The following is a 23,653-nucleotide window of genomic DNA, read 5'->3' as shown; positions in this document are numbered from 1 at the left end:
ACAAGAGAGGGTGTGGCCACAGCACTGCTCCTCCTTGCCCGCCTGCTGGACACGGGGCGCTGACAGCCTGGGGCAAGGTGGGGGAGAACGGGCGACTAGGCTCCCGGAAGAGGAGATGGATTTTTCACGGTCTGGCCAGAAAATGTATCCATCCACTGGGCAGGCAATGGCCCCAGAGCAGCGCTGGGCAATAGGGCAGCACTATGACAGCAAAGCAGGGGCCAGTGCCTATGAGGGGGGCACGTTTTCATTAGGCCCTCGCTTTCCCTCAGTCAGCGCACCCTGCGACAGGAAGCTGGTCCCACCCTCCACCATCTTTGCCTGAGCCAGCGCTGGTCTCTGAGGGGGGCTGCTTATCACGCAGCACGGTTGTGTTATCTGGCATCTCTTTCTTGCCTTAACTGAGGTAACGAATCGTTTAGAGACGCAACAAAAAACGACCCAGCAGGGCATGAAAGCCAGTTACATGATGGGGAGGGGGGTGTTTTTTTCAGAGGCAGAAGATAAAAACTATAAGGCCGGATTCCCCAGTCTGCTGCAGCGCCCTTTGTGCCGCTCGACCCCGGTTTCACTGACTGGTTTTTCAGCTGCTTGGTCTCTTCATATGCAACCCTTCTGCAAACGCCAGACAGGACTCTGAGGGGCTTAACGCGGTGGGATCTGATTTGCCTCTGCATGGGAGGTGCCGTAGGCGGGGGAAAGGTCTGCTTTTTGGGAAACTCTGTTACTTTGTCCTCCTGGGCCCCCTCCCTTCGGCTCTTTTGCACGGGCAGCCGGACTGCAACTCTGAGGGGCGAGAAGGATGGTCTCCTTGCTTGCCAGTCTGCACCGGGGCTAGTGCAAGGGAGCGCGAGTCTTTGCTGAGGTTCTGAAGCACAGAGCTGACCGAAATAATATAATTGACTCATGGAGTCTGATTCACCACAGTTGTGCAATGCACGGGGGCGTGTGTTTTCCTACTGTGCCAGTCCATGAGGAGATAAGTTGGTGATCACCAGACACAGAGCCTGTTAGTTCAAACCGTTTATGCTTTTCGCCCCATTTTAGCAGGGCCAGCCCACAACATTTTGGCACCTGGGGCGGGGAGCTCAAATGACGCCCCCGTGTCCCCTCGGTTGGTCCAAACCTTTGAAAGGTCTCAATTCTCTGAGTCCTCATGGCACCCCCCACACACACAGTCTGGCACCTGAGGCGGCCACCTCAGTTCTCCTCATGATAAGGCCAGCCCTGCATTTCAGCCCCCCTCTGCCCCACCGCTGGCTTGCTCCAGAGGGAGGCAGTCCTCTTTGTGTTAGGGTGCTCTGGAAGCTCAAAAGAGCTGGAGTGGACTCATGAATTTAGAGCCCAAAAATCAGAGCTGGACAAGACCTACTAGGGTTTCATTCCTGTCCAGCCTGGTGGTTCTCCTGAAGGTTGATCTTGCTCCCATTGAAGTCAACCGCAAAACCTTCAGCACCCTTACATGGGTCTTTTTTCTTCTCCAGCCGTGATTTTCGACTTTTCTTCGTTTGCAGCCCCTAAAATATTTTGAATGGAGGCACAGATCCCTTTGGAAGTCTTAGACATAGGCTGTGGAGTCCAGAGGTCCTCAGAATGCAGGTTGAAAACCACCGTTCTCTGGTAAGGGCAGCCTTCCACTGACCCCTTAGACATAGTCTGTCAACCCCCAGGGGTCCATGGACCACAGGTGGAAAACCGCCGCTCTCCAGTCTGTTCTCCATCTCATTTTGAAGGAGTCAGGTGATTTAGCCGCTTCCTTTCAACTTCCCACTTGATGTTCTTGTGCGAAACACCAGCCTTACCGACAATCACGTGCTGGAAAACAGGAAGGTGCACAAGTCAGTGGTGACAGTCCCGTGCACAACGGACACTCGGGTCCCAGGAACATGTTCCAGCAGGTGGGCAGATCATCATGACCCTGGCAGAGTGATGAAACAGTCTGAGGCAGACCCACTGTAAATTGGCCTTTTAGGGAAGGGGGTACAAAAGGTTTTTAAGGAGAAAAACGAAGCTTTCTTGATACCAAAATATAGCGCACATCCGTGTTGGTTTTGCCAAATCGTTTTGTTAAAAAAAAAGCTCGGAACACATGTTCGGGGAGGGGGAAAAAAAAGACAAACCGTGTTCATTTTTCAGTTCGGAATGTTTCGCTTCCAAACTCCCCTTTCGTTTTCGTTTTAAAAACGAGCAAAACTGTTAGAAGGTACTCAAAGCGGATACAAAGCAGGAACTCTTTTGCTGAACCCCGAAACTTTTATGTGACATTTCGATTTACCAAAAATGTTGTTTTTCAGCTCCAACCCAAACTGATTTTTCTTGTAAATTCCTGGCGAGCTGAAAAATGCATCATTTGCTTAGCGCTCCATGTGAGAAATGGAGAAGATGCTTAGGCCGTGGTGTCCAACCAGTTTTGAAGCAGTAGCCACTAGAGGGGCCACTACTATAGCAAATTAGCCACCCTCAACTGGTCAAATAGCCACATGGCTAGCGTGCTGGACTTCATGGCTCGTAGATTTCTTTAGCGTGACACCAATGCCTGGGTTTGAAGGCCGAGGCCTGCTCCATCTCCCATTGATGGACATCCAGAAATCCAATGGGATGAACCCCAAAATTCTGTTTGTGTTGAATCAATAGAAGCTTTGCCGGATTAAAAGCGGAGTAAGGGCAAGAGAGGGGTTTTCGAAAGAATTTAGCCCATGTAGTTCCCATTGACAGCTAGTGAGAGTTGATTACCTAAGAACATAAGAACATAAGTCATTTGCACTTTGGAAACTCACCTTTAAGAATCTGCTTCCTCCAAATGACGTGTGAGCATTAACTCGTCAGAAAAGCGCTTTGTTTCCATTCTTGTCCTCCTCAATTCTGCATGGAACATGTGTGTCTATGATTCTATGTTAGCTGAAAGGCTGGAATCTTGGTTGTGAGACCTTCCTCCCACGTGGGGGTCTGAGCCCTGCAAATCTGAATGGCTTGATTCCAGATAGCTGCTGTGGGTCTTTTATCCCCGTGTAGATATCCCCTTTGTCCCTGAAGCGCTGACATATTTTGGGGGTTGCTGCAGGAATAATTGGCGTGTCTATAGCCTTTGTGTTATTTTCTGACATACAATAGGAATGATCCTTGGGGTGCACCGAAAACTGTTCAAATGTCGACTGTCACTTTAAATTTCAGGGCTTTTTGGCAGAGGGGGCGGGGTCTAAAGGGAAGTATAAAATCTGATCCCCACCTAGTAGCAGTAGTGAGTCAGCAGAAAGCCAGCCTAGGGTGAGGCCGGGTGAGTTGCACCTCTCTGTTCTAGGGAGCAGCCTGTTTTCTCTCTCTCTTTATTTTGGGGGGGGGGGTTCTGTTTATTCTGAATTCTTTAAAAAAAAAAATCCGTGTCACATAGCAACCTTCCAGCAAGAGCATTTCTATCTAACATAACAATCCCATGCAATGCTTGTCCTCAACGCCCATTGACCTGAGTGGATAGAACGGGTAAAAAAAAAAAAAACCCCGTTATTTTCCCTGTGAGCAGTTTCAAACGAAACATTTTGGCTCAAAACTGATCACAAATGTTGATTCTTTTGCAAAAAGCTCCCAAACCAAATGAAACTTTTCATTACTGATTGCCGCTCGTGCTTCACTGGCATTTCCTAAACACCAAACGCAGTTTGATTTTCAAAACATTGTGTCTTACTGTTTTTTCATTTCTTTTCTTTCTCATCTGGAATGGGGCAGAGGCAAGGGAAAATAAGCAGAAAAGGGATCGAAAGTAGAAAAACACATTTACTTCATTTTATAGTGGTGGCAGGATAATATTCTATGCTGTAGACAGACAGACAGACAGATAAAAAACTAGGGATACCAATTAATTAATTGCGGTTAATTCAAGTGATTAAATATAGGCACAATTAATTACAGTTTTAATGGAACTGTTAAAAATAATAGAATACCCATGTACAATTATTACACATATTTTTGGATGTTTATCCACATTTTCCAATTTAGCGATTTCACTCACACCACAGAATATAAAGTATATGGTGCTCACTTTATATTACAGCAGTGCCACCTGAAGGCCTTGCTTCACTCTCAGGTGATAGTGTAAACATTTTATGCCCTAAACGTAAACAAATGTGTTGGTCTCAGTGCTTGGCTGAACAAGAAGTAGGACTGAGTGGACTTGTAGGCTGTAGAGTTTTGGTTTTGAGTAAAACAAAATCTATGTTTGTAAGTTGCGCTTTCATGCTCAAGCAATTGCACTACAGTACTTGTATGAAATAACTGAAAAATACTATTTTTGGTTTTGACTGTGCAATTATTTGTAATGAAAAATAATATTATATAGTGAGTTCTGTGCACTTTATATTCTGTTTTGTAATGAAATCTGTATATTTCAAAATGTAGAAAAACATCCAAAATTATTAATTACTTAAATTGGGGTTCTATTATTGTTTAACAATGCAATTAAAGCAGATTAATTATAACTATTTAAAATAATCTTATGATTAATTCATTGTAAATCATTTGACTGCTCTATATATTTCTTTTTCTTACTTTGCTAGTGAAAGCAAAAATTAAAAGTCTGAGAAAGTGGATCTCCCCTTGCATTTCTCTCATTTTTTAAAAACTTATATCCAACTTTTCCAAGGGGAACGAAGTAAATAACAGGGCTGTCAATTAACTTCAGTTAATTCACACCATTAATTAAAACAAAGTCACCTGATTTAAAAAATTAATTGCCGTTTTAATCACACTGTTAAACAACAATGGAAAACCAATTTCAATTTACTAAATATGTTTGTGGATGTTTTTCCTACAACCCTGGTAAATAAATAAGCTTTCCTCCAGGCATGCTTTCTTTCTGCTTTTTACCTCCTCCTCCTCTTTTTTCAGCGGGGAAATCATGGGGAAGGAGATATAAAAATTGAGAGGGTGTTGTGAAACAAAACTTCTCACCACACAGGTTGGGTTTTTTTCAAAGACCAAACATTCAGTGTTGTCAAAAATGTTTTCGTGTGTGTGAAAAAAGCAGCTCTCTTTGTTGACCAAAATACATTTTTGAAAAAAAAAAAGACATTTCGACTATTTCTGGAGACCAGCAGGCTCAACAGCGCTTAGGCGGCCTGTGTGTCTGAGGGTTTTGCACAGCCGCCTTCTGAATGGAAGACTGGCATATCTACACGTCAAGCGTACAGAATGTTTCCGGGATATGTGAAATGGGTTTCTCTGTACTATAAATGCCTGCAGCCCTGGTGGTCTCCATCTCTTAAAAAAGTAGGGTGAAATGTCAAGGGAGGGAAATCATTCTCAAATATTTCCCGAATTTCAATTGCTGGGCCCCTTTGTTCGCTTTTCTGTGTAGTTTTGCCAGAGCCATTTTCTGAATCTAAAACCTTCCTGCACCATCAGACATCGCTTGACGCACACATCAGATGCCGCCGTCTCTCTTTATTCTGGGGTGCTTTTTGCATGCCCTCTGTCTTCTTAACGCCTGTGTTATACAGCCATTTCCGCTGGCACGGACTTCTGAAGGCTAATGGCATATTGGGGTGCATTAGGAGGAGCACTGTCAGCACATCTAGGGAAGTGATTGTTCCCCTTTATTCGGCACTGGTGAGGCCACATCTGGAGTATTGTGTCCAGTCTGGGCCCATCAGTACAGAAAGGATGTGGACGCACTGGAGAGGGTCCAGCGGGGGGCAACCAAAATGATTCGGAGGCTGGAGCACATGACCTGCGAGGAGAGACTGAGGGATTTGGGTTTGTTTAATCTGTAGAAGAGAAGAGTGAGGGGGGATTTGAGAGCAGCCTGCAACTCCCTGAAGGGGGGTTCCACAGATGCTGGAGAGAGGCTGTTCTCAGAGGGGCAGGTGGCAGAACAAGGAGCAAAGGGCTCAAGTTGCAGTGGGGGAGGTCTAGGTTGGAGATTAGGACAAACCATTTCCCTAGGCGGGTGGGGAAGCCCTGGGCTGGGTTCCCTAGGGAGGGGTGGAATCTCCATCCCTAGGGGTGTTTAAGTCCCAGCTGGACAAAGCCCTGGCTGGGACGATTGAGTTGGGGCTGGTTCTGCTCTGGGCTGGACTCGGTGACTCCTGAGGTCTCTTCCAGCCCCGTGATTTTATGAAATGTTTGGGGAAGAACCTGCATTTCTGCAAAAGGGGATTTGGGGCAGTGGCTCCCCCAGGCCGGGGAGACTGGACTGAAGAACTCATATCTTCTGTGGTGTGAGGGGGCTTTGCGTTGTCCCGTGGACTATCCAAAGAGTCACACCCTGCACGTGAATGCAGATTCCCAGTCACGTTTTGCAAGAGCCGAGCATCTCCCCAAAGAGGGAAATCTGGTAGCTCCTCCCCCTCAGGCAAATTTTATCTTTTACATCTGATGTCCCAGAAACTCCCCTTCTGTGTGCTCAGCCTTCCCCATCCTGCTCTCATTTACCATCGGACTCCACCCCAGAGGTGGCTGCATTTCAGTGGCGAAATGGTTTCTGTGAAAACGGGGCTCGATTCCGTGTCAGCTGGTGAGCCCTTCCTCCCCCTGGGAAGTCAACGGGAATCGGTGCCACCGCATGGCCAGTAGCACCGCTTGCACCACCCCCCGGGAGAGATGGTCCCACCCTCTTGAGCTTCACAGCGCTGCCCAAGGGATCCCTCCCCCCAATTGGCTGCCTTCCGCTTCCCCACCTCCTGGGGGAAAGCAGCCAATCAGGACTGCAGCAGAAGGAGGGCAGATCTCTCCGCGTTCCCCATGGCTCTGCTCCCCCCCGCTTTGCTCCTGTAATGGGTCAGTCTGCTCTCAGCTCCTCCCCCCACCCCCTTCAATGCCAGACCTGAGGATGGGGAAAAGGGGATTTGGGGCAGTAGCTCCCCCAGGCTGGGGAGGCTGGAGGGAAGAACGCCTAGAGCAGGGGTGTGCTGAGGGGCAAAGGGCAGCTGTGGGTAGTATTGATGTGGGGCTGTGGGTGCGTCATTCCTTCTGGGGGGGCAGAAGGGAGGTTGGACCGGCACAGCATGAGTTGGGGGGGCAGGAATGGGAGTTCCACGTGATCAGGCAGCGTGGGAGGCGAATCGGTGTAATTTCTTCTCCACGGGGTCCTCTGTCCACAGCAGGGCCCAGATCACCCTCCTCTCAGCATTTTGGGAGAATGGGAAACATGGCAATGTCCCATAGAGCCTCGGGGGTGAGAAGGGAGAACTAGGGGTCACCAGATGAAATGAATAGGCGGCAGGTTTGAAACTAACAAAAGGAAGTTTTTCTTCATGCAGCGCACGGCCAACCTGTGGAACTCCTTGCCGGAGGAGGCTGTGAAGACCAGGACTTTAACTGGGTTCAAAAAAGAACTAGATAGATTCATAGAGGTTAGGTCCATTGATGGCTATTCGCCAGGCTGGGCAGGGATGGTGTCCCTAGCCTCTGTTTGTCAGGGGCTGGGAATGGGTGACAGGAGAGGGATCACTGGATGATTCCCTGTTCTGTTCCCTCCCTCTGGGGCACCTGGCATTGGCCCCCGTGGGCAGACAGGCCATTGAGCTAGATGGGCCTTCGTTCTGACCCAATCTGGCCATTCTGATGTTCAAAAGTCAAAAGACAGATCAATATCACACGATTTGGGAACCAGTCTTGGTGATGTTTCAGGGTCAGGCACAGGACATTTGAACATTGGGGGGGCTGGCAATATTGGGTGAGTCGTAAACCTGGGCTAGTATGCTGGCATCCGCGTATGAGAATCTGGCCTAAAATTGCTGGAGCCCTTTGGGTTGAAAGCACCACACTGGTCAGCTTCTGAAATCCTTAGCCCAGGGGAATGTAATTTAGCTGACGTGTGTCAGCCTCGTGACCATTGGGCAAGTAGGAATGCTGCCCCTGTCACCCACACCCTTACTGGGGGTGGTTCCCTGTCCCATGGAGTGGCACTTAGACCGCTTACAGAAAAAATAATGAATCCTTTAGCTCACGTACAAATTGCCAGAGGTCCCAGGCTCAGTTCTGCCCGCACTACACAAACTTTCTGTGCACCCCAAGTTTCCATAGTTTGCTGAGAACCTTTTGTATGCTCATGTGGCAACTCAGAACACAGCTCAATTGTGACCTCAGCTAGGACTTGAACCCACATGCTCTAGTTTAAAAGGCCAGTACCATCCCTGTTCCACCACAGAGGGCAGATGAGCCACCTTGCCAAGAGTGTTTAGTGGCCAGCATGGGGCATGACCCCCTCTCCCCCACCCTGGCATTATTAGCATCACACTCTAGCCAGCTAAGCTAGCTGGCCCAAGAAGTTTTCCTCCTCTTGTTAATCAGATGACTTGCCTGTCTTGCCCGCTTCCTGTTGTTTCCACTGAAGAACTGATTAGCCGCGGCCAGCAGGGAAATCAAACTCATCTTGTAGCTTGCAGACCTCTTACTTGGCATAGTGTAACCCACTGGGTAGCCTGTGTTACTGGCCCCCTTCTGTGTCTATCTACCGAAGCCGTGTGGGTCCCTGGTGCGTCCAGTGAGAGAGCTTTATCACTAGGTGCATCGTCTGCTCTCAATCCTTGAGGCGTTGGCCAAGAGGTGGGGCCTCACCACAGCACCGGATGCGGGTGTAATGTTACATTCCTCAGCTCGGCCCGGCCACGCACATGGAAAGTGGAACAGCAGCCCCCTGGAAGCAACTCTGCCACCCCTCCGAGGCCTGGTCTACACTGGAGGGGAAGGTCGACCTAAGCTACGCAACGCCGGCTCTGTGAGTTGCATAGCTGGAGTCGCCGTGCCTTAAATCCCCGTCCACACAGCGGGAGGCCGATGGGCGCGCACGGTGCCACTTGCTTCCCTTACTCCTGGCAGAAGGAGAAGCACTGGACGCCAGCGGGGGATGACTTCAGCATTCAATTGAGCGGGCCTGCGCTAGACCCGCTAAATCAAACATTAGAAGATCAACTTCTTCTCTGTAGTGCAGAGACACCCTGAGAGGACATAACATAGGCAGGCTTGTAAAGACATTAAGGCTCCCTTATTCTTTTGCACAAGCGTGTAGGGCGAGCGATGATTTTACATCAACTTAAATAATTAGAGGTGATCAAAAAATGACACTTTTTCAATTTAATTTCCTGATCTATCTGTCTGTCTGTCTGTCTATCTATCTATCTATCTATCTATCTATCTATCGAATCATAGAACGGGAAGGGACCTCGAGAGGTCATCAGGTCCAATCCCCTGCCCTCATGACAGGACCAAGCACTGTCTAGATCATCCCTGACAGGTGTCCGTCCAACTTGCTCTTAACTATCTCCAGAGATGGAGATTCCACAACCTCCCTAAGCAACTTATTCCAGTGTTTCACCACCCTGACAGGTAGGAATTTTTTCATACTGTCCAACCTAAACTTCCTGTGCTGCAATTTCAACCCATTGCTTTTGTCCTGTCTTCAGAGGCCAAGGAGAACAATTTTTCTTCCTCCTCCTTGTAACACACTGTCTATATAATCTGGTGTTCAAAAACCTGACCCAGAAACATCGCTGGGGTCTCTGAAAATTTGAAACAATTCACTTCTCAGTAGAAATGTTTGGTTCCTAAATTTGATTTCTTCCTCTTTCCCTCCACCCCAGCTGTCTGCATCGAAGAAGCAGAAAAATTTGCCCAAAGCAAATAAGTAGGTTATAGTCAGAACGCTGTTTTTTTTGGCAAAGATGCTGTGGCACGAAACCTTTTAGCTGTCGCTATTCAACCCCTCTGCCACCTGCCAGCCGCCCCTGCCCACAGTGCCTGCATAAGCTCGGGGCCCTGGAAAGCCAGGAGGGCGTTCGCCTTGGGGATGCCTGCTGAGGGCCCGGTTCTGCCACTGGCAACCTGTGGGAACTTAGAGGCGTCGCTCAGTTCTCCCTCAGGGAGAGGCAGAGAACGGTGCTGCTCCATCCTGCAGGCCTGTGTTGAGGCACTCGGTATGACAGTCAGGAGGCCCTTATAAGTACCGGTCATGGAAAACATTGTCCTTTCCCTCCTGCCTGTGGTCCCAGCTCCTCTGGTTTTCCTTAGCTTCGCTTGGGGCCTGCTCACACCAGCCTGACGCACACCTGTCTGCCGTGCGACGCCCCTCACCTCTCCGTTTGTGTTCTCTTTCGCAGGATGGGGTTATACGGGAGCAAGCACCGCTCCCCGCCACACACGCAGGCCGATGCTGCGAATAGGACAAAGCCTCCGATATTGTCCAGGAAGAAACAGCCCCCGCCCCCGCCCCCGGTAAGTAACCCGCTTTCCATTTCCTTTCTGTGCCCCATGGTAGCGTAGCTGCTTGCCCCCACTACCGGGAGATCCATGCTGGGGTGATCGATCCACCGGGGGTTGATTTAGCAGGTCTAGTCCACCGCAGATGGCTCCCCCATCAATGCCTTAGCTCCACCAGAACGAGAAATGAGGTTTCTCCCATCGATCCAGCGCCATGTAGACACGGCCACAAGCCGACCTCAGCTACGTCGACTCCAGCTGCGTCCCTCTGCTGTCTCCCACTTTCAGACAAACAGAGGCTAGGGATATTACCTATCCTGGTTAATAGCGTTTGATGGACCTAACCTCCAGGAATCTAGCTAGCTCTTTTTTGAATCCTGTTAAAGTCCAAATCTTCAGCACATCCTCTGGCAAGGAGTTCCACAGGTTAACTGTGCACTGAGTGAAGAAAAACTTTCTTTTGTTTGTTTTAAACCTGCTACCTGTTCATTTCATTTGGTGCCCCTAGTTCTCATATTGTGGGAATAAGCAAATAACTTTTCCTTATTCACTTTTTGCACACCAATCATGTTTTTATAGACCTCTATCCTATTTCCCCGAGTCTCCGCTTTTCTAATCTGATAAGTCTCAGTCTTTTAATCTCTCTTCATGTAGGACCCGTTCCAAACCCCTCATCATTTTTGTTGCCCTTTTCTGAACCTTTGTATGCAGGTGTAAATAATTAACCCTGATATTCATGAGCAAGGAACACCTCATGACAGTTATGCCAGGGTTTCTTGCTTTTTTGCGTGGAGTGGTGTTCCTTTCTCATTTTTATCAGCTGATTCATTGATGCCTCCTGCGTGGGTTAACAGACCTTGTAACAATTGACTGAATTACAAGTAAGGCAATGTTTGGAATCTAGATAAGCAGGTAGCTCCGCTATGATCATCCAAATCAATTGAGGAGACGTGGGGGTATTTAAGGACATGAGCAAGCAAGCTCTGAATGCATTATAATAAAGTGTACTCACACCTGGAAGCCACCTAGACGGCCTGATCCAAAGCACATTTAAAGCAATAGAAAGTCTCTCATTGAATTCAGTGAGTTTAGGATCAGGCCTTGAGTGGCTTTTGTACCAGAAAGCAGATCCTTCCACTCGTCCAGCAAAGTAACCAATGGACTTTCTTTGTTTCTCCCCAAGTTCAGACAACATGTTAATACCTCGCCTCCAAACCAGCCATCCGCTCAAGGTAAGATTCTTACATTTCATCACCTTCTCTGGGATGCTCGTCCGGCACTGTGCCGTGAGTGGGGGGGTGAGTGAATTAGTGCTGGTATCGATTCATTTGTGGTTTGTTTTTTACGGTTTGTATGCAGATGCACCGTTAGGTGCTAATTAGCCTGGTCGACATCTTAGGCTGGCTTAGCTGCGTGGCTCAGGGGTGGGAAAGCAGACAAGTCGTTAGAAGGATGGGATGCAAATCGGGAAATATTGGAAATCGTCAATTTCTCTCTCCAGGCATAACCCTATGGGTATGTCTACACTACACACTTACTTCGGAATAAGCAACTCTGGAAGAAATACTCCGAAATGGCTTATTTTGAAACAGCACATCTACGCTACAGGGAAACCTCGAAATGAGTCCGAGGCAGGCTCCCCTCATGTGGATGTGCTCCCACGCTCCTGCTATTTCGGAAGAGGCATTATTCCTCATGGAATGAGGTTTACAGAAGTCGGAATAAGCTGTGTAAACACTGGCATGGTTATTCCGAAATAACGCTGCTGTGTAGACACACCCTCGGGGGAGAAATGTTCTCTGTTACTTGGCCAAGTGGAGCAAAGTCTGCACAAGGGGATTTGAACCAAGGACGTCCACAACTAAGATTAAGAGCTGGTCCAGTTTGAGCAAAAAAAACCCAGCCTGTGCTAACAGTTGCTGTAACAGACCCATGGATAGTGCATATGAGCAGAGCCAGCGACAGGGGGCAAAGGGGCAGCTCCCCAGGGACCTGGCAGTTTGAAAAGGCCCAGGGCTTTTGGCTGCCGCTGTATCTTGGCAGCGGCAGTGGCTGAACCCCGCCCCGGCGTTTCTATTTCCACTGGACCCCTGGCGGCATGTGCCCTGCAGCCCAGGCAGCCCTGAGGGACTGGTTGGGAAAGGCCAGCCCCCAGCCCCACCCCTTCCATGTAAGGCCCCTCCCCTCACACCTGAGACCCCGCCCCAGACCTGGCGAAGTCTCTGGTCTCTCGGCATAGGAGATGTAACACACATTCAGGCGTGAGTTAGGCATACCCCAAAACGGTATGCGTTACACTACCGTGGTTGAGATAAGTAGATGCTGGGCTTTCTGAAATTGGCTGAAGAGAGCTCTGTACGGAGTACTTCTGTTTCACAAAGAATAAACTCAGCCACTGCTGGGCGCGCTTCAGCCAATTTCGAAGCACCCACACTAAGGTGCTGCACTGACAGAATTACATGAGCGCACGTTTTGTGTGTGAACAGAGCCTGAGACTCAGAAGAACTGAGTTCATTGTCTGGCTCTATTGTAGACTTTCTGGGTGATCCCAGGGAGAAATGACAGCTTCTGTGGGCCCCTGGGCAAGATGTGTGTGGGGGTGCTCCTAGAAGGGGCGGGGCTTTGGAGTAGAAGGGGTGGAGCCTTGGATGCAAGGGGCGGGGTCTTGGATGGAAGGGGCGGGGCTGGGGTGGGGCTCCAGGCGCTGCTGTTGCCACAGTAGCAGTCACGGCGGCAAGGAGTCCTGGGTCTTTTTGAATCACCAGGCTCCAGGGTAACTGCCCCCTTTGTCGCCCCCATCATCAGGCCTCGGGGACCCCAAGCAAGCCTTTCCATGTCTCTGTGCTCCAGTTCCTCCTCTGAAAAACAGGGCTCATAATTCTTCCTTCATCCCATCCTTTGCCTCTCCTGCCTCATTAGATGGAAACTTCATGCAGAGGACTGTGTTCAGACTGTGGCGGTGCCTAGTGGCCCCGATCCAAATTGGGGCCCAGTTGTGTTAGGCGCTCTACAAACATAATAAGCAAAAGTTCCTGGTCTGTAGAGCTCACAGTCTCCATACAGGGCCTAGCCCATCGGGGCCTCAATTTAGGGTCTCATCACGGCTAATCATTTATAGTCCGAGGATGGTTTTTGTCAGTTGAAGGGAAAATGTTACAATTAATATGAAAGATTATGTTGCTATTGATCAGCGTTCCGGTCATACCTCCAGCACATACTGAGGAAACGATTGTTCAGAAACGGGGGATCCATTTATTTTTATTTCCCATTTGTGCACAAATGCAAGCCAATCAAAACAATGTACACATGAAGGAATAGCCCTAGAAACACAGGCAAAATAAGCACTAAATTCTTCCGAATCTACTTATGGCTATCGAAAGAACCTCAACATAAGAAAATTAGGCTCTGCCCAGACAAGGAGACAGACATTTAAATGCTCAAGTTAAAATTGAACAACATCTCTTAAGCTGAGCTGGGTGCAAACCCGCATTCCCATCCCCGTGGGAAATTCGGATCTTTTTGCGATACCTTTTTTTGGTCTGAAATCAGGATGAAAAGTCAAAATGTCAAGACTTTTCCCAGGCTGGAAAGTTGTTAAAAATGTCCATTCCAAAATGACAAAATGATTTGTTTCAGTCTGGTTCCACTTTCATGGGTGTCCCTAGGACGTACAATGGAAAAGGTGATTAAAAACAGGCTTTTTACTTGGTGATTTGACTTGCCAATTTAAATCTGCCCACCTGGTCATTGACTCTAGAGGGGTTTGACCTCACGTCTCCCATTCTCATTAACTGTAAGCCAGGGGTAACTAGTAACTGCCTCAGAGGGATGAGGTGGGGTTTGACACAGCAGCCCGCGTGATGCACACAGAGCTGCCGTAATGCAAAGTAACATTCTGCTTCCAAACTTTCCCTCTCGCTGGTGCTGCTCCTCCCTCCTATTGGGGGAAGCGTCAAACTTCCCCACACTAGAAGCTGCCGGCTGACCTTCAAGTTCTTCCCTGCCACTTTCAAGAGGCCTTGGTTTCCAGAGCCTCACTATTTCCTCTCATGGTCATGTGCTGTCTCCAATAAATCCCAACCCAATGGCTTGGCTCGCACAAACCTCGGGTTGCTCTGGAGATGTTTTATCTGCCCGGGAGAAGGGGCAGTCTGGGCTGCCAGCGGGCAGGTGGCATTGTTAGAAAAGGTAAAAGAGAAAATGGGACTCGACTCTGTCTCAAGACACTCTGGCTACGTCTACACTGACCCCTCTTCCGGAAGGGGCATGTAAATTTCACCAGTCGTCGTAGGGAAATCCGCGGGGGATTTAAATATCCCCCGCGGCATTTAAATAAAAATGTCCGCCGCTTTTTTCCAGCTTTTAAAAAAGCCGGAAAAGAGCGTCTAGACTGGCCCCGATCCTCCGGAAAAAGTGCCCTTTTCCGGAGGCTCTTATTCCTACTTTGAAGGATAGAATAAGAGCCTCCGGAAAAGGGCACTTTTTCCGGAGGATCGGGGCCAGTCTAGACGCTCTTTTCCGGCTTTTTTAAAAGCCGGAAAAAAGCGGCGGACATTTTTATTTAAATGCCGCGGGGGATATTTAAATCCCCCGCGGATTTCCCTACGACGACTCGTGAAATTTACATGCCCCTTCCGGAAGAGGGGCCAGTGTAGACGTAGCCTCTGTCTGTAGACTATTTATCACTCTTGCCGCATTCGTTAGGCTGCGCCCAGACAAAACCTCTCCACATCCCATGGGTTTTTACTTCAGCTCTTAGGAGAGGCTGCTCACACCCCCGAATGTGAGGAGAGCAGAGGGCGTTTCTGCCTTGGGAGCTGTAACCACACAGACTCCTTACACGCTGGCTCAGAGAGATGCAGCCGTGCGGTAGGCCCGGGGCCGGGCCACGGAGCAATGAAACCGCCTTGTCCAGTGACCAAGGATCCACGCGGGAGCAGAGTATTACATTAGGGCTACGTCTAGACTGGCATGAATTTCCGGAAATGCTTTTAACGGAAACGTTTTCCGTTAAAAGCATTTTCGGAAAAGCGCATCTAGATTGGCAGGACGCTTTTCCGGAAAAGCACTTTTTGCGGAAAAGCATCCGTGGCCAATCTAGACGCGGTTTTCCGCAAAAAAGCCATTTTCGCGATTGGGGCTTTTTTGCGGAAAACAGTACTGTGCTGTCTACACTGGCCCTTTCCGGCAAAAGTCTTTCGGAAATAGACTTTTTCCCAAATGGGAGCAGCATAGTTTTTCCGGAAAAGCACTGATGATTTTACATGAGATCGTCAGTGCTTTTCCGGAAATTCAAGAGGCCACTGTAGACAGCTGGCAAGTTTTTCTGGAAAAGCAGAACAAGGAGCAATGGTCTCAAGTTGCGGTGGGAGAGGTCCAGGTTGGATATTAGGAAAAACTATTTCACTAGGAGGGTGGTGAAGCACTGGGATGGGTTCCCTAGGGAAGTGGTGGAGTCTCCATCCCTAGAGGTGTTTAAGTCTCAGCTTGACAAAGCCCTGGCCGGGTTGATTTAGTTGGAATTGGTCCTGCCTAGAGCAGGGGGCTGGACTTGATGACCTTCTGAGGTCTCTTCCAGTTCTATGATTCTATGATTCTTGAGTTATGGGAACAAGTCGATATCTTTTCCTTATTCACTTTCTCCACACCACTCATGATTTTATAGACCTCTATCGCCCCTCCCCCCACGAGTCTCCTCTTTTCGAAGATGAAAAGCCCCAATTTTATTAATCTCTCCTCAAATGGCAGCTGTTCCAAACCCCTCATCATTGTTGTAGCCGTTTTCTGAACTTTTTTCCCATGCCGAGAGATCTATTTTGAGATGAGGCAACCATATCTGCACACAGTATCCAAGAGGTGGGCGTACCCTGGATTTACACAGAGGCAATAAGATATTTTCTGTCTTATTCTCTGTCCCTTTTTTAATTATTCCTAACCTTCTGGTTGTGGAGTAAAGACATGGCAGAACCTTCGGATATTCACACTCTGTGTGCCCAGACAACATCTCCCTCCCTCGCCCACTGTAATTTTTAAGGTTAGTGTCAGTGGTTTCTGGTAAGCTGTGTGTGTGGGTGTAACGCACACACCTAGGCTATGTCTATACTGCTTCCTTCTTGCGCAAAACCTATGCAAATGAAGCGTGGATTACTATATTGCCGTGCTTCATTTGCATAATTAATTGGGGGGTGTTTTTCCGCAAAAGCGGCTTTTGCACAAAAAGGAGCTGTGTAAACGGCTCATTTTTGCACGAAAACTCCCCTCTTGTGCAAGAGCCGTTCTTCCTGAAAAAATGAGGAAGAACGGCTCTCGTACAAGAGTAATAGAGATGTAGCCGTGTTAGTCTGGTCTAGCTGAAACAAAAGACAGGACTATGTAGCACTTTAAAGACTAACAAGAGGGGGATTTTGCACAAAAAGGAGCCATCTACACTGCTCCTTTTTGCACATAAGCCTCTTGCACCAAAACGGCCCCTAATTAATGATGCAAATGAAGCACAGCAATATGCTGATCCGCACTTCATTTGCATAGGCTTTGGTGCAGGACAGGTGCAGTGTAGACATAGCCCTAGTGTGGTTCACTGTCCCATGCAATGGCACTTAGACCACGGACAGAGAATGCTTAGAACAAGGGAGTGCTCCAGGCTAAACTGGGTGCCAGCTGGCTTTATAGTTCAGGCTGCAGAGGATCCTGCACTAAGCTCTGGAGATCCTAGGTTCAAATTTGTCCAGTGGCGGTTACATGGGCAGCCCCCCAGGAGAAATTCAGATACTGCCCAGCTGATTAGCAGAGAGCCCACAGCCAGCAGCATGTTTCTATGGGTGGTGCACATGCTTTAGTGCATATAACAAAAATTATTCTGCAGGTACATGGAAAAAATAGCGGAACATGGATGGTGTCTCTTTTCCAGCCTGCGCAGGAGCCTTTTCCTAACACAGGGAAAGGCTCATCCGTAGGGAAAGGGTCTCCCCAGGGGAAGCCGTAGGAAAAGGATCCAGCGGGGGGAAGCTGTGGGAACTTTTCCTTTGCCACCTCCTCTCTGCCAGAGGCTTTCACTGTGGCATCACACTGCTGTGTGGGCACAGCCTGCTTTTCATAGCAACTTCTCATTCCCGACACGCTGCTGCCAGCGCAGACCCGGCTCTGAGATGTGCACAACGTCGAGACGAGATTTAAATGTGGGCTCGGTGTGCGGGGCTAGCGAGAGTCTTGAATGAAAGAGAAGGCCGAGGGTGTCTTTGGAGAGGCTGGGAGGGTCCCACAGCGACCAAGGAAAGTGGGAGAAGAGAGGGATTGGGCTTTTCTCATATCCACGCACCGCGTGCCGAGTTCATCCCCTCCGTGGGGGGCCACCTAACCCCAGGCGTGTCCTTTTCCCTTACAGCAGATGAGAACATTGTGATTGCACTGTATGAGTTCACCTCCACCAGTGACCGCGACTTGGAGCTGGTCAAGGGAGAGAAACTTCAAATCCTGAATAGGTAAGTGACCCTCATCCGCAGCACTTGCTGGAGAAGCCTTTCCAAAACTTCCGAGGCTGGGGTTCGGTGCTTCGTCCACAGTGGGTCAGACCAAAGGTCCATCTAGCCCAGGGTCCTGTCTGCCGACAGTGACCAATGCCAGAGGCCCCAGAGGGAGGGAACAGAACAGGAAATCATCAAGTGATCCCTCCCCTGTCACCCATTTCCTGACAAACAGAGGCTAGGGACACCATTCCCACCCCTCCTGGCTAATAGTCATTGATGGACCTCACCTCCATGAATGTATCTAGTTCTTTTTTGAACCCTGTTATAGTCCTGGCCTTCACAACATCCTCTGGCAAGGAGTTCCACAGGTTGGCTGTGTGCTAGGCGAACAAATACTTCCTTTTGTTTGTTTTAAACCTGCTTCCTATGAATTTCATTTGGTGACCCCTAGTGCTTATGTTCTTTCCACACGAGCGCTGCGATCTTGGGAAGTCACTTGGCTCCCTATCTGTAGAACGGGGATGATAACACCTCTTGAGCCAATTGAGTTTAAAAGCACTCTCGCTCAGGGACTGTTTTTCCCATGCTCATGGGCAGCGCCGAACAGCATGGCCCTGCTGTCAGCTGATACTCAGAAAGGCTAAGGTAGCATAAATAACAACTTGTCAGCTGTGTACGTGGGCACAGCGTGGGCTGATCTTTGCCTTCAAAAGGATGTGGGTTTGGTTTCCCTTTGAAGAAAGGCCAGGACCTAGCCAGTTTAGGGTGGATTTTGTTGACTTTGTTTGAAAAACTTTGGAGGGATTGTTGTCTTGTGAGGTTGTCCCAAAGGGGGTTCATGACTTTGGTGGATGTTTTTGGTTCAGACACTTGCCTTACACCACTCCGTTGTGACAGGTGGTGAACATCCAGCTAATGAGAGTGGGTTTCAGTATTTTCTGGGGTGCCCCCAGGGTTTCGGAAGGCGCTCCGAGCAGCCAACACGGAGAGCTGCCTAATGCAATAAAGGAAGCAGCAGCGAGGAACAGATGAGGAATTGAAGACAGTGCCCGAGTCTCTGTCTGGGACGGAGGTGGGAAGTGAAAAACACCCACTTGCTCAGGGTTGAAGAGACCAGTGTCTTTATGGGTTGCCTTTCTAACCAGCCTCCAAGCTGGGGGGGCTGATAGAAACGGGGGTCTGTCCGCACAGCCACCGGGAGGCGCAATTCCCAGCGTGGGGAGACTGCTGGGTGCCAGTTCATGCTAAAAACAGCTGCGTGGCCACAGCGGCACGGACCTACAACCTCAGACAGGGCTGCTGCCGGCACCCGGCTATTTCTAGCACGTGGGCTCGATCGCCGCGCAGCTGCGGTGCGGACGTCCTCTGGGCGGCGGCATGTGGAGCGCCGCGCCGCCTTTGCAAGCTTCCGGAAGCTTCCGCAGCCCTGAGCCGCCTCAGGCAGGGCTGAGGCAGAAGCTCCGTTGGGCGTTCATGCGCCGTGTCTTGTTTGATTTGCAGAGATGGAGACTGGTGGCTGGCAGAGTCTCTCACCACTGGGAGGAAAGGCTACATCCCCAGTAACTTCGTCGCACGAGTGGATACCTTGGAAATGGAAAAGTAGGTGTCCTAATATCAGCGCCTCGTCTTTAGAACGTGACGTCTCTTGGGCCGCCCCACACAACGATCGCTTGGAAGCCAGAGAAGCGAAGCCGTACCCTGAACTTGTCAAAGAATCGCCACAGGCTTTTCCCTTGGGGCGTGCGTTCGCACTGATATTTGGACTCTACGCCCCGGTCTACGTGAGGGAGTTACTTCAAAATAACTCCCCTTATTTCGAAATAACAAGCGGCGCGTCCGCACGACCAAGCCCGTTATGTCGAAACCAGGGGCTGGTTATTTCGAAATAACGAGAAAGAACGCTTCTTTCTAAAGAGTTACTTCGAAATAGCGGGAGAGTGGATGCGCCGCAGCTGCTGTTTCGAAATAACGACTCCCCAGAGTCATTCAAAGTAATTACTCCCCCATGCTTCTTGGGGCTTTACGTTGAAGGCCACGTTAAGGGAGCCTGCCTTGGACTCATTTCGAGGCTTCCCTGTAGCCTCGGTCTAATTTCAAGGCTTCCTTTCGCTAATTCGATTTTGTTATTTCAGGAGTTATTAAACGTTATTTTGAAATAATTTCCTAGTGTAGACATGCCCAAAGTGAACAGAACTCTGACCCTCATCTGTTGAAAATGTTACAGTAAAGGACTCTACCCCACCTAAAACCGTTCGGAAATGTAGTCGGTGCTAGACACAGGGTCCTCCAACTTAGGACTGAAAAGGATTGCTTGGGTTGAGTCCACAGTCCCTGGCTGTTACAATCACCTCACACAATCCTGTTCATCAGCCTACCAGCTCCATCTTACAGCTTGTGAGGTGGCGTGTCCCCATGACTCAGGGTGGCCCATCCATATAGGCAAACTAGGCGGTCTCCTAGGGTGCTAATTTAAATGGGGCACCAAATGGTGGTGGAATATCATTGAGGGGATTGGAGGTGGGGGCGCCGATTGCATGGTTGACCTAGGGCGCCAGTTGCTGGCAGCTAGTCTAGGGCCACTACTTCTACAGAGAGGGCTGGAAAGCGTCTTCTAAATTCCAGCCTGAATTTATTCATGACCAGTTTAGCCCCATTGTCTTTTAACAGACCCACTGATGGGGGGCAGGGCAAAAGGGCAACTGTCCCGGGGGCTTCTGGGCTCCTCAAAAGGGGGGGCTCCTGGTTACCACCACTGGACTTTGGGCTGAAGGGCTAACGGGAGAAGGCTACCCTGCAGCCCCGCCCCCTCTGTCTGAGGCTCCGCCCCTTTGGGGAGCGCGGAACGGAGCCCCACCCACCACCTTGCCCAGGGGCCCGGCAATTCTGTCCTGTCACTTAAATAGCTCTTCCCCCTCCCATGATGTATTTTTACAGAGCAACGATGCCCCCTCCCAGCCTCCGTTTTGCTAGGTTAAACACGGCGCGCATCATTTCAATGGGAGATAACCACTAGGCAGGCTGGGTCTTTGCAGAGTGCCTCATAACAGCTCTGGGCCTCTTCTCCCGCAGGTGGTATTTTAACGCGCTCAGCAGAAAAGAAGCCGAGCGGCTGCTGATGGCGCCTGGCAACAAAATCGGGTCTTTCCTCGTCAGGGAGAGCGAAACCACGAAAGGTACGGCTGGGGGGGCGGGTTCGCGTTGCTTCCTGTCATTGGCCGGCCAAGCTGCCAGAGATTCCTACTAAGAACCCCCTGCCAATTTGGCTGTTTCTCCTACGGCCCTGCGCGCTCTGAGCCGAGGGGCCGGTACCAACCGGGGCAGATAGCGCCCGTCTGCAGAATGAGGCCCTCCTTTTGCTGAGCTCCGATTCCCTCACAAGATTTCATAGAATCATAGAATCATAGGACTGGAAGGGACCTCGAGAGGTCATCGAGTCCAGCCCCCCGCCCTCAAGGCAGGACCAAGCTCCGTCTACACCATCCCTGACAGATGTCTATCTAACCTGTTCTTAAATATCTCCAGAGAGGGAGATTCCACCACCTCCCTTGGCAATTTATTCCAATATTTGACCACCCTGACAGTTAGGAATTTTTTCCTAATGTCCAATCTAAACCTCCCCTGCTGCACTTTAAGCCCATTACTCCTTGTCCTGTCCTCAGAAACCAAGAGGAACAAATTTTCTCCTTCCTCCTTGTGACACCCTTTTAGATATTTGAAAACCGCTATCATGTCCCCCCTTAATCTTCTTTTTTCCAAACTAAACAAGCCCAGTTCATGAAGCCTGGCTTCATAGGTCATGTTCTCTAGACCTTTAATCATTCTTGTCGCTCTTCTCTGCACCCTTTCCAATTTCTCCACATCTTTCTTGAAATGTGGCGCCCAGAACTGGACACAGTACTCCAGCTGAGGCCTAACTAGTGCAGAGTAGAGCGGCAGAATGACTTCACGAGTTTTGCTTACAACACACCTGTTGATACAACCTAGAATCAGATTTGCTTTTTTTGCAACAGCATCACCCTGTTGACTCATATTTAACTTGTGGTCCACTATGACCCCTAGATCCCTTTCCGCCATGCTCCTTCCTAGTGTGTTCCCAGTTCTGGGCCTGGGCCAGGGAGGCATGGCTACCCCCAGAACATGCCCCCCCTCCCCCCGGCTACTCCCAGAACGGTCTCCCTGCCCTGTCAAATTTTGAGTGAACACCATGGAAAAGGCCATGCGCGATTGCCCATTGAACTGTTGCTTTTGCAATGGCTACACTACGAGTATGCTTGGCAAAAAATATGCTAATGAGGGACTCATTTGCATGAGTCATGATGCCATTTGCATATTTTCTGCCGATCCATTTTTCCTAGGGGTTTTTGTGCAAAAACAAGCAGTGCGAATGTTTTCTTTTCAAAAACCCCTAGGCAAAAATGGATCAGCGGAAAATATGCAAATGAGATCGTGACTCATGCAAATGAGTTCCTCATTAGTATATTTTTTGCGAAGAAAACTCGTCGTGTAGACGTAGCCTGAGGGGCAGGGCTTTTTCCGACAACATGGGCACTCCTCTGGCAACATTTTTCCGAGCCGAGTATTTGGGTTTTCCACCGAAACTCAGCCCACGCGAAAGCACATTTTGATGAAAATAGTTTCATTTTTGGAGCGACCATTTCCCAGCTACCTTGACAGGCTTGTGTTCGATAGCCGCTTTCTCTAGCCAGGACCGTCTCTGGGGGGTGGGGCCTGAGGCAACCCCCCTCCTCGCCAGGCTCCGCCCCCACCCCCAAACCCCGCCCATGCTCCACCTCCGCTCTGCTTCTTCTGACCCCGCTCGGCCCTCTTCCCCCATTGCAGCCCTCCCATGAAGCCCCCTCCCCCAAGCGGCATGACTTGGGCCCGGGGGATTCCCGGGAGAGCCTGGCATGGCTGCCCCAACCCATCCTATGGGCGGGACGGCTCTATCTCCAGCTTCCATGTTTCCCTTTTCCGTCGGGCGCGGAAGCTATTCAGAACTGGGACTGTCCCTCTCTCTGGTTCTTGGCCCCTAGAGCAGGGGTGGGGGACATACGACCCTGGCGCTGGATTCGCCCCCCGGATTTGGCTCCTGAGGCTCAGGGATCCTCCCCCCCCCACTGCAGTCCAACCTTGCAGTCCCCCTCCCACCCAGACCCTACACCCTCACTGCACTCCTGCACCCTCCCACCAGCCTCCCACCCTCAGCCTGCTCCTGCACCCTCCCATCCTCCCAGACCCCCCAGTGCCCAACACACTCCTGCACCCTCCTTCCTGCCCAGACCCTACACCCTCACTCCACTCCTGCACCTCCCACCAGCCTCCCATCCTCAGCCCACTCCTGCACCCTCCCACCCTCAGCCTGCTCCTGCACCCTCCTATCCTCCCAGACCCCCCAGTGCCCAACACACTCCTGCACCCTCCCTCCCACCCAGACCGCACATCCCAAGCTCGCTTCTCGGCAGCTCCCTCCCACATACTGAACTCATTTTGGCCCCTCCACCAAACCTAGGGGGCCCCCACAAAATCTACTAGCCAGGGCTCTTAGACTTTGGAGTGTGAGGGGAATGTGGAATAGTGATAGAAACGTAGCCATGTTAGTCTAGGGTAGCTGAAACAAAATACAGGACTATGTAGCACTTTAAAGACTAACAAGATGGTTTATTAGGTGATGAGCTTTCGTGGGCCAGACCCACTTCCTCAGATCAAATAGTGGAAGAAAATTGTCACAACCATATATACCAAAGAATACACTTAAAAAAAATGAACACATATGAAAAGGACAAATCAAATTTCAGAACAGAAGGGGTATGCGGGGGGGGGGGAGGTAAATGTCTGTGAGCTAATGATATTAGAGGTGATAATTGGGGAAGCTATCTTTGTAATGGGTAAGATAATTAGAGTCTTTGTTAAGACTCCGGCGTAAAGTGTCGAATTTTAGCATGAATAACAGTTCAGAGAATTCTCTTTCGAGTGCAGTTTTAAAAGGCCTTTGAAGCAGGATG

General features: G+C 49.8%; 1 protein-coding gene across 4 annotated transcripts in view; it reads left to right on the top strand.

The window, feature by feature from the left end:
- Positions 1-23,653, top strand: part of BLK (BLK proto-oncogene, Src family tyrosine kinase) — a 71,845-nt gene that overhangs the window by 15,688 nt on the left and 32,504 nt on the right. Inside the window, exons 1-6 of one of the 4 annotated variants that reach the window (XM_075923238.1) lie at positions 6,771-8,710; positions 10,089-10,203; positions 11,372-11,420; positions 17,573-17,666; positions 19,152-19,250; positions 20,721-20,824. In XM_075923238.1, coding sequence (XP_075779353.1) covers positions 8,607-8,710; positions 10,089-10,203; positions 11,372-11,420; positions 17,573-17,666; positions 19,152-19,250; positions 20,721-20,824 — 565 coding nt within the window. In that variant the 5' untranslated portion in view covers positions 6,771-8,606. The other 3 variants (XM_025181099.2, XM_025181100.2, XM_075923239.1) reach the window with 3 other exon arrangements.

Source organism: Pelodiscus sinensis, chromosome 3 (assembly GCF_049634645.1).
Source record: "Pelodiscus sinensis isolate JC-2024 chromosome 3, ASM4963464v1, whole genome shotgun sequence".
Lineage (NCBI taxonomy): Eukaryota > Metazoa > Chordata > Testudines > Trionychidae > Pelodiscus > Pelodiscus sinensis.
The sequence above is the reverse complement of the archived record's forward strand: the minus strand, read 5'-3'. Positions and strand labels throughout refer to the sequence as shown.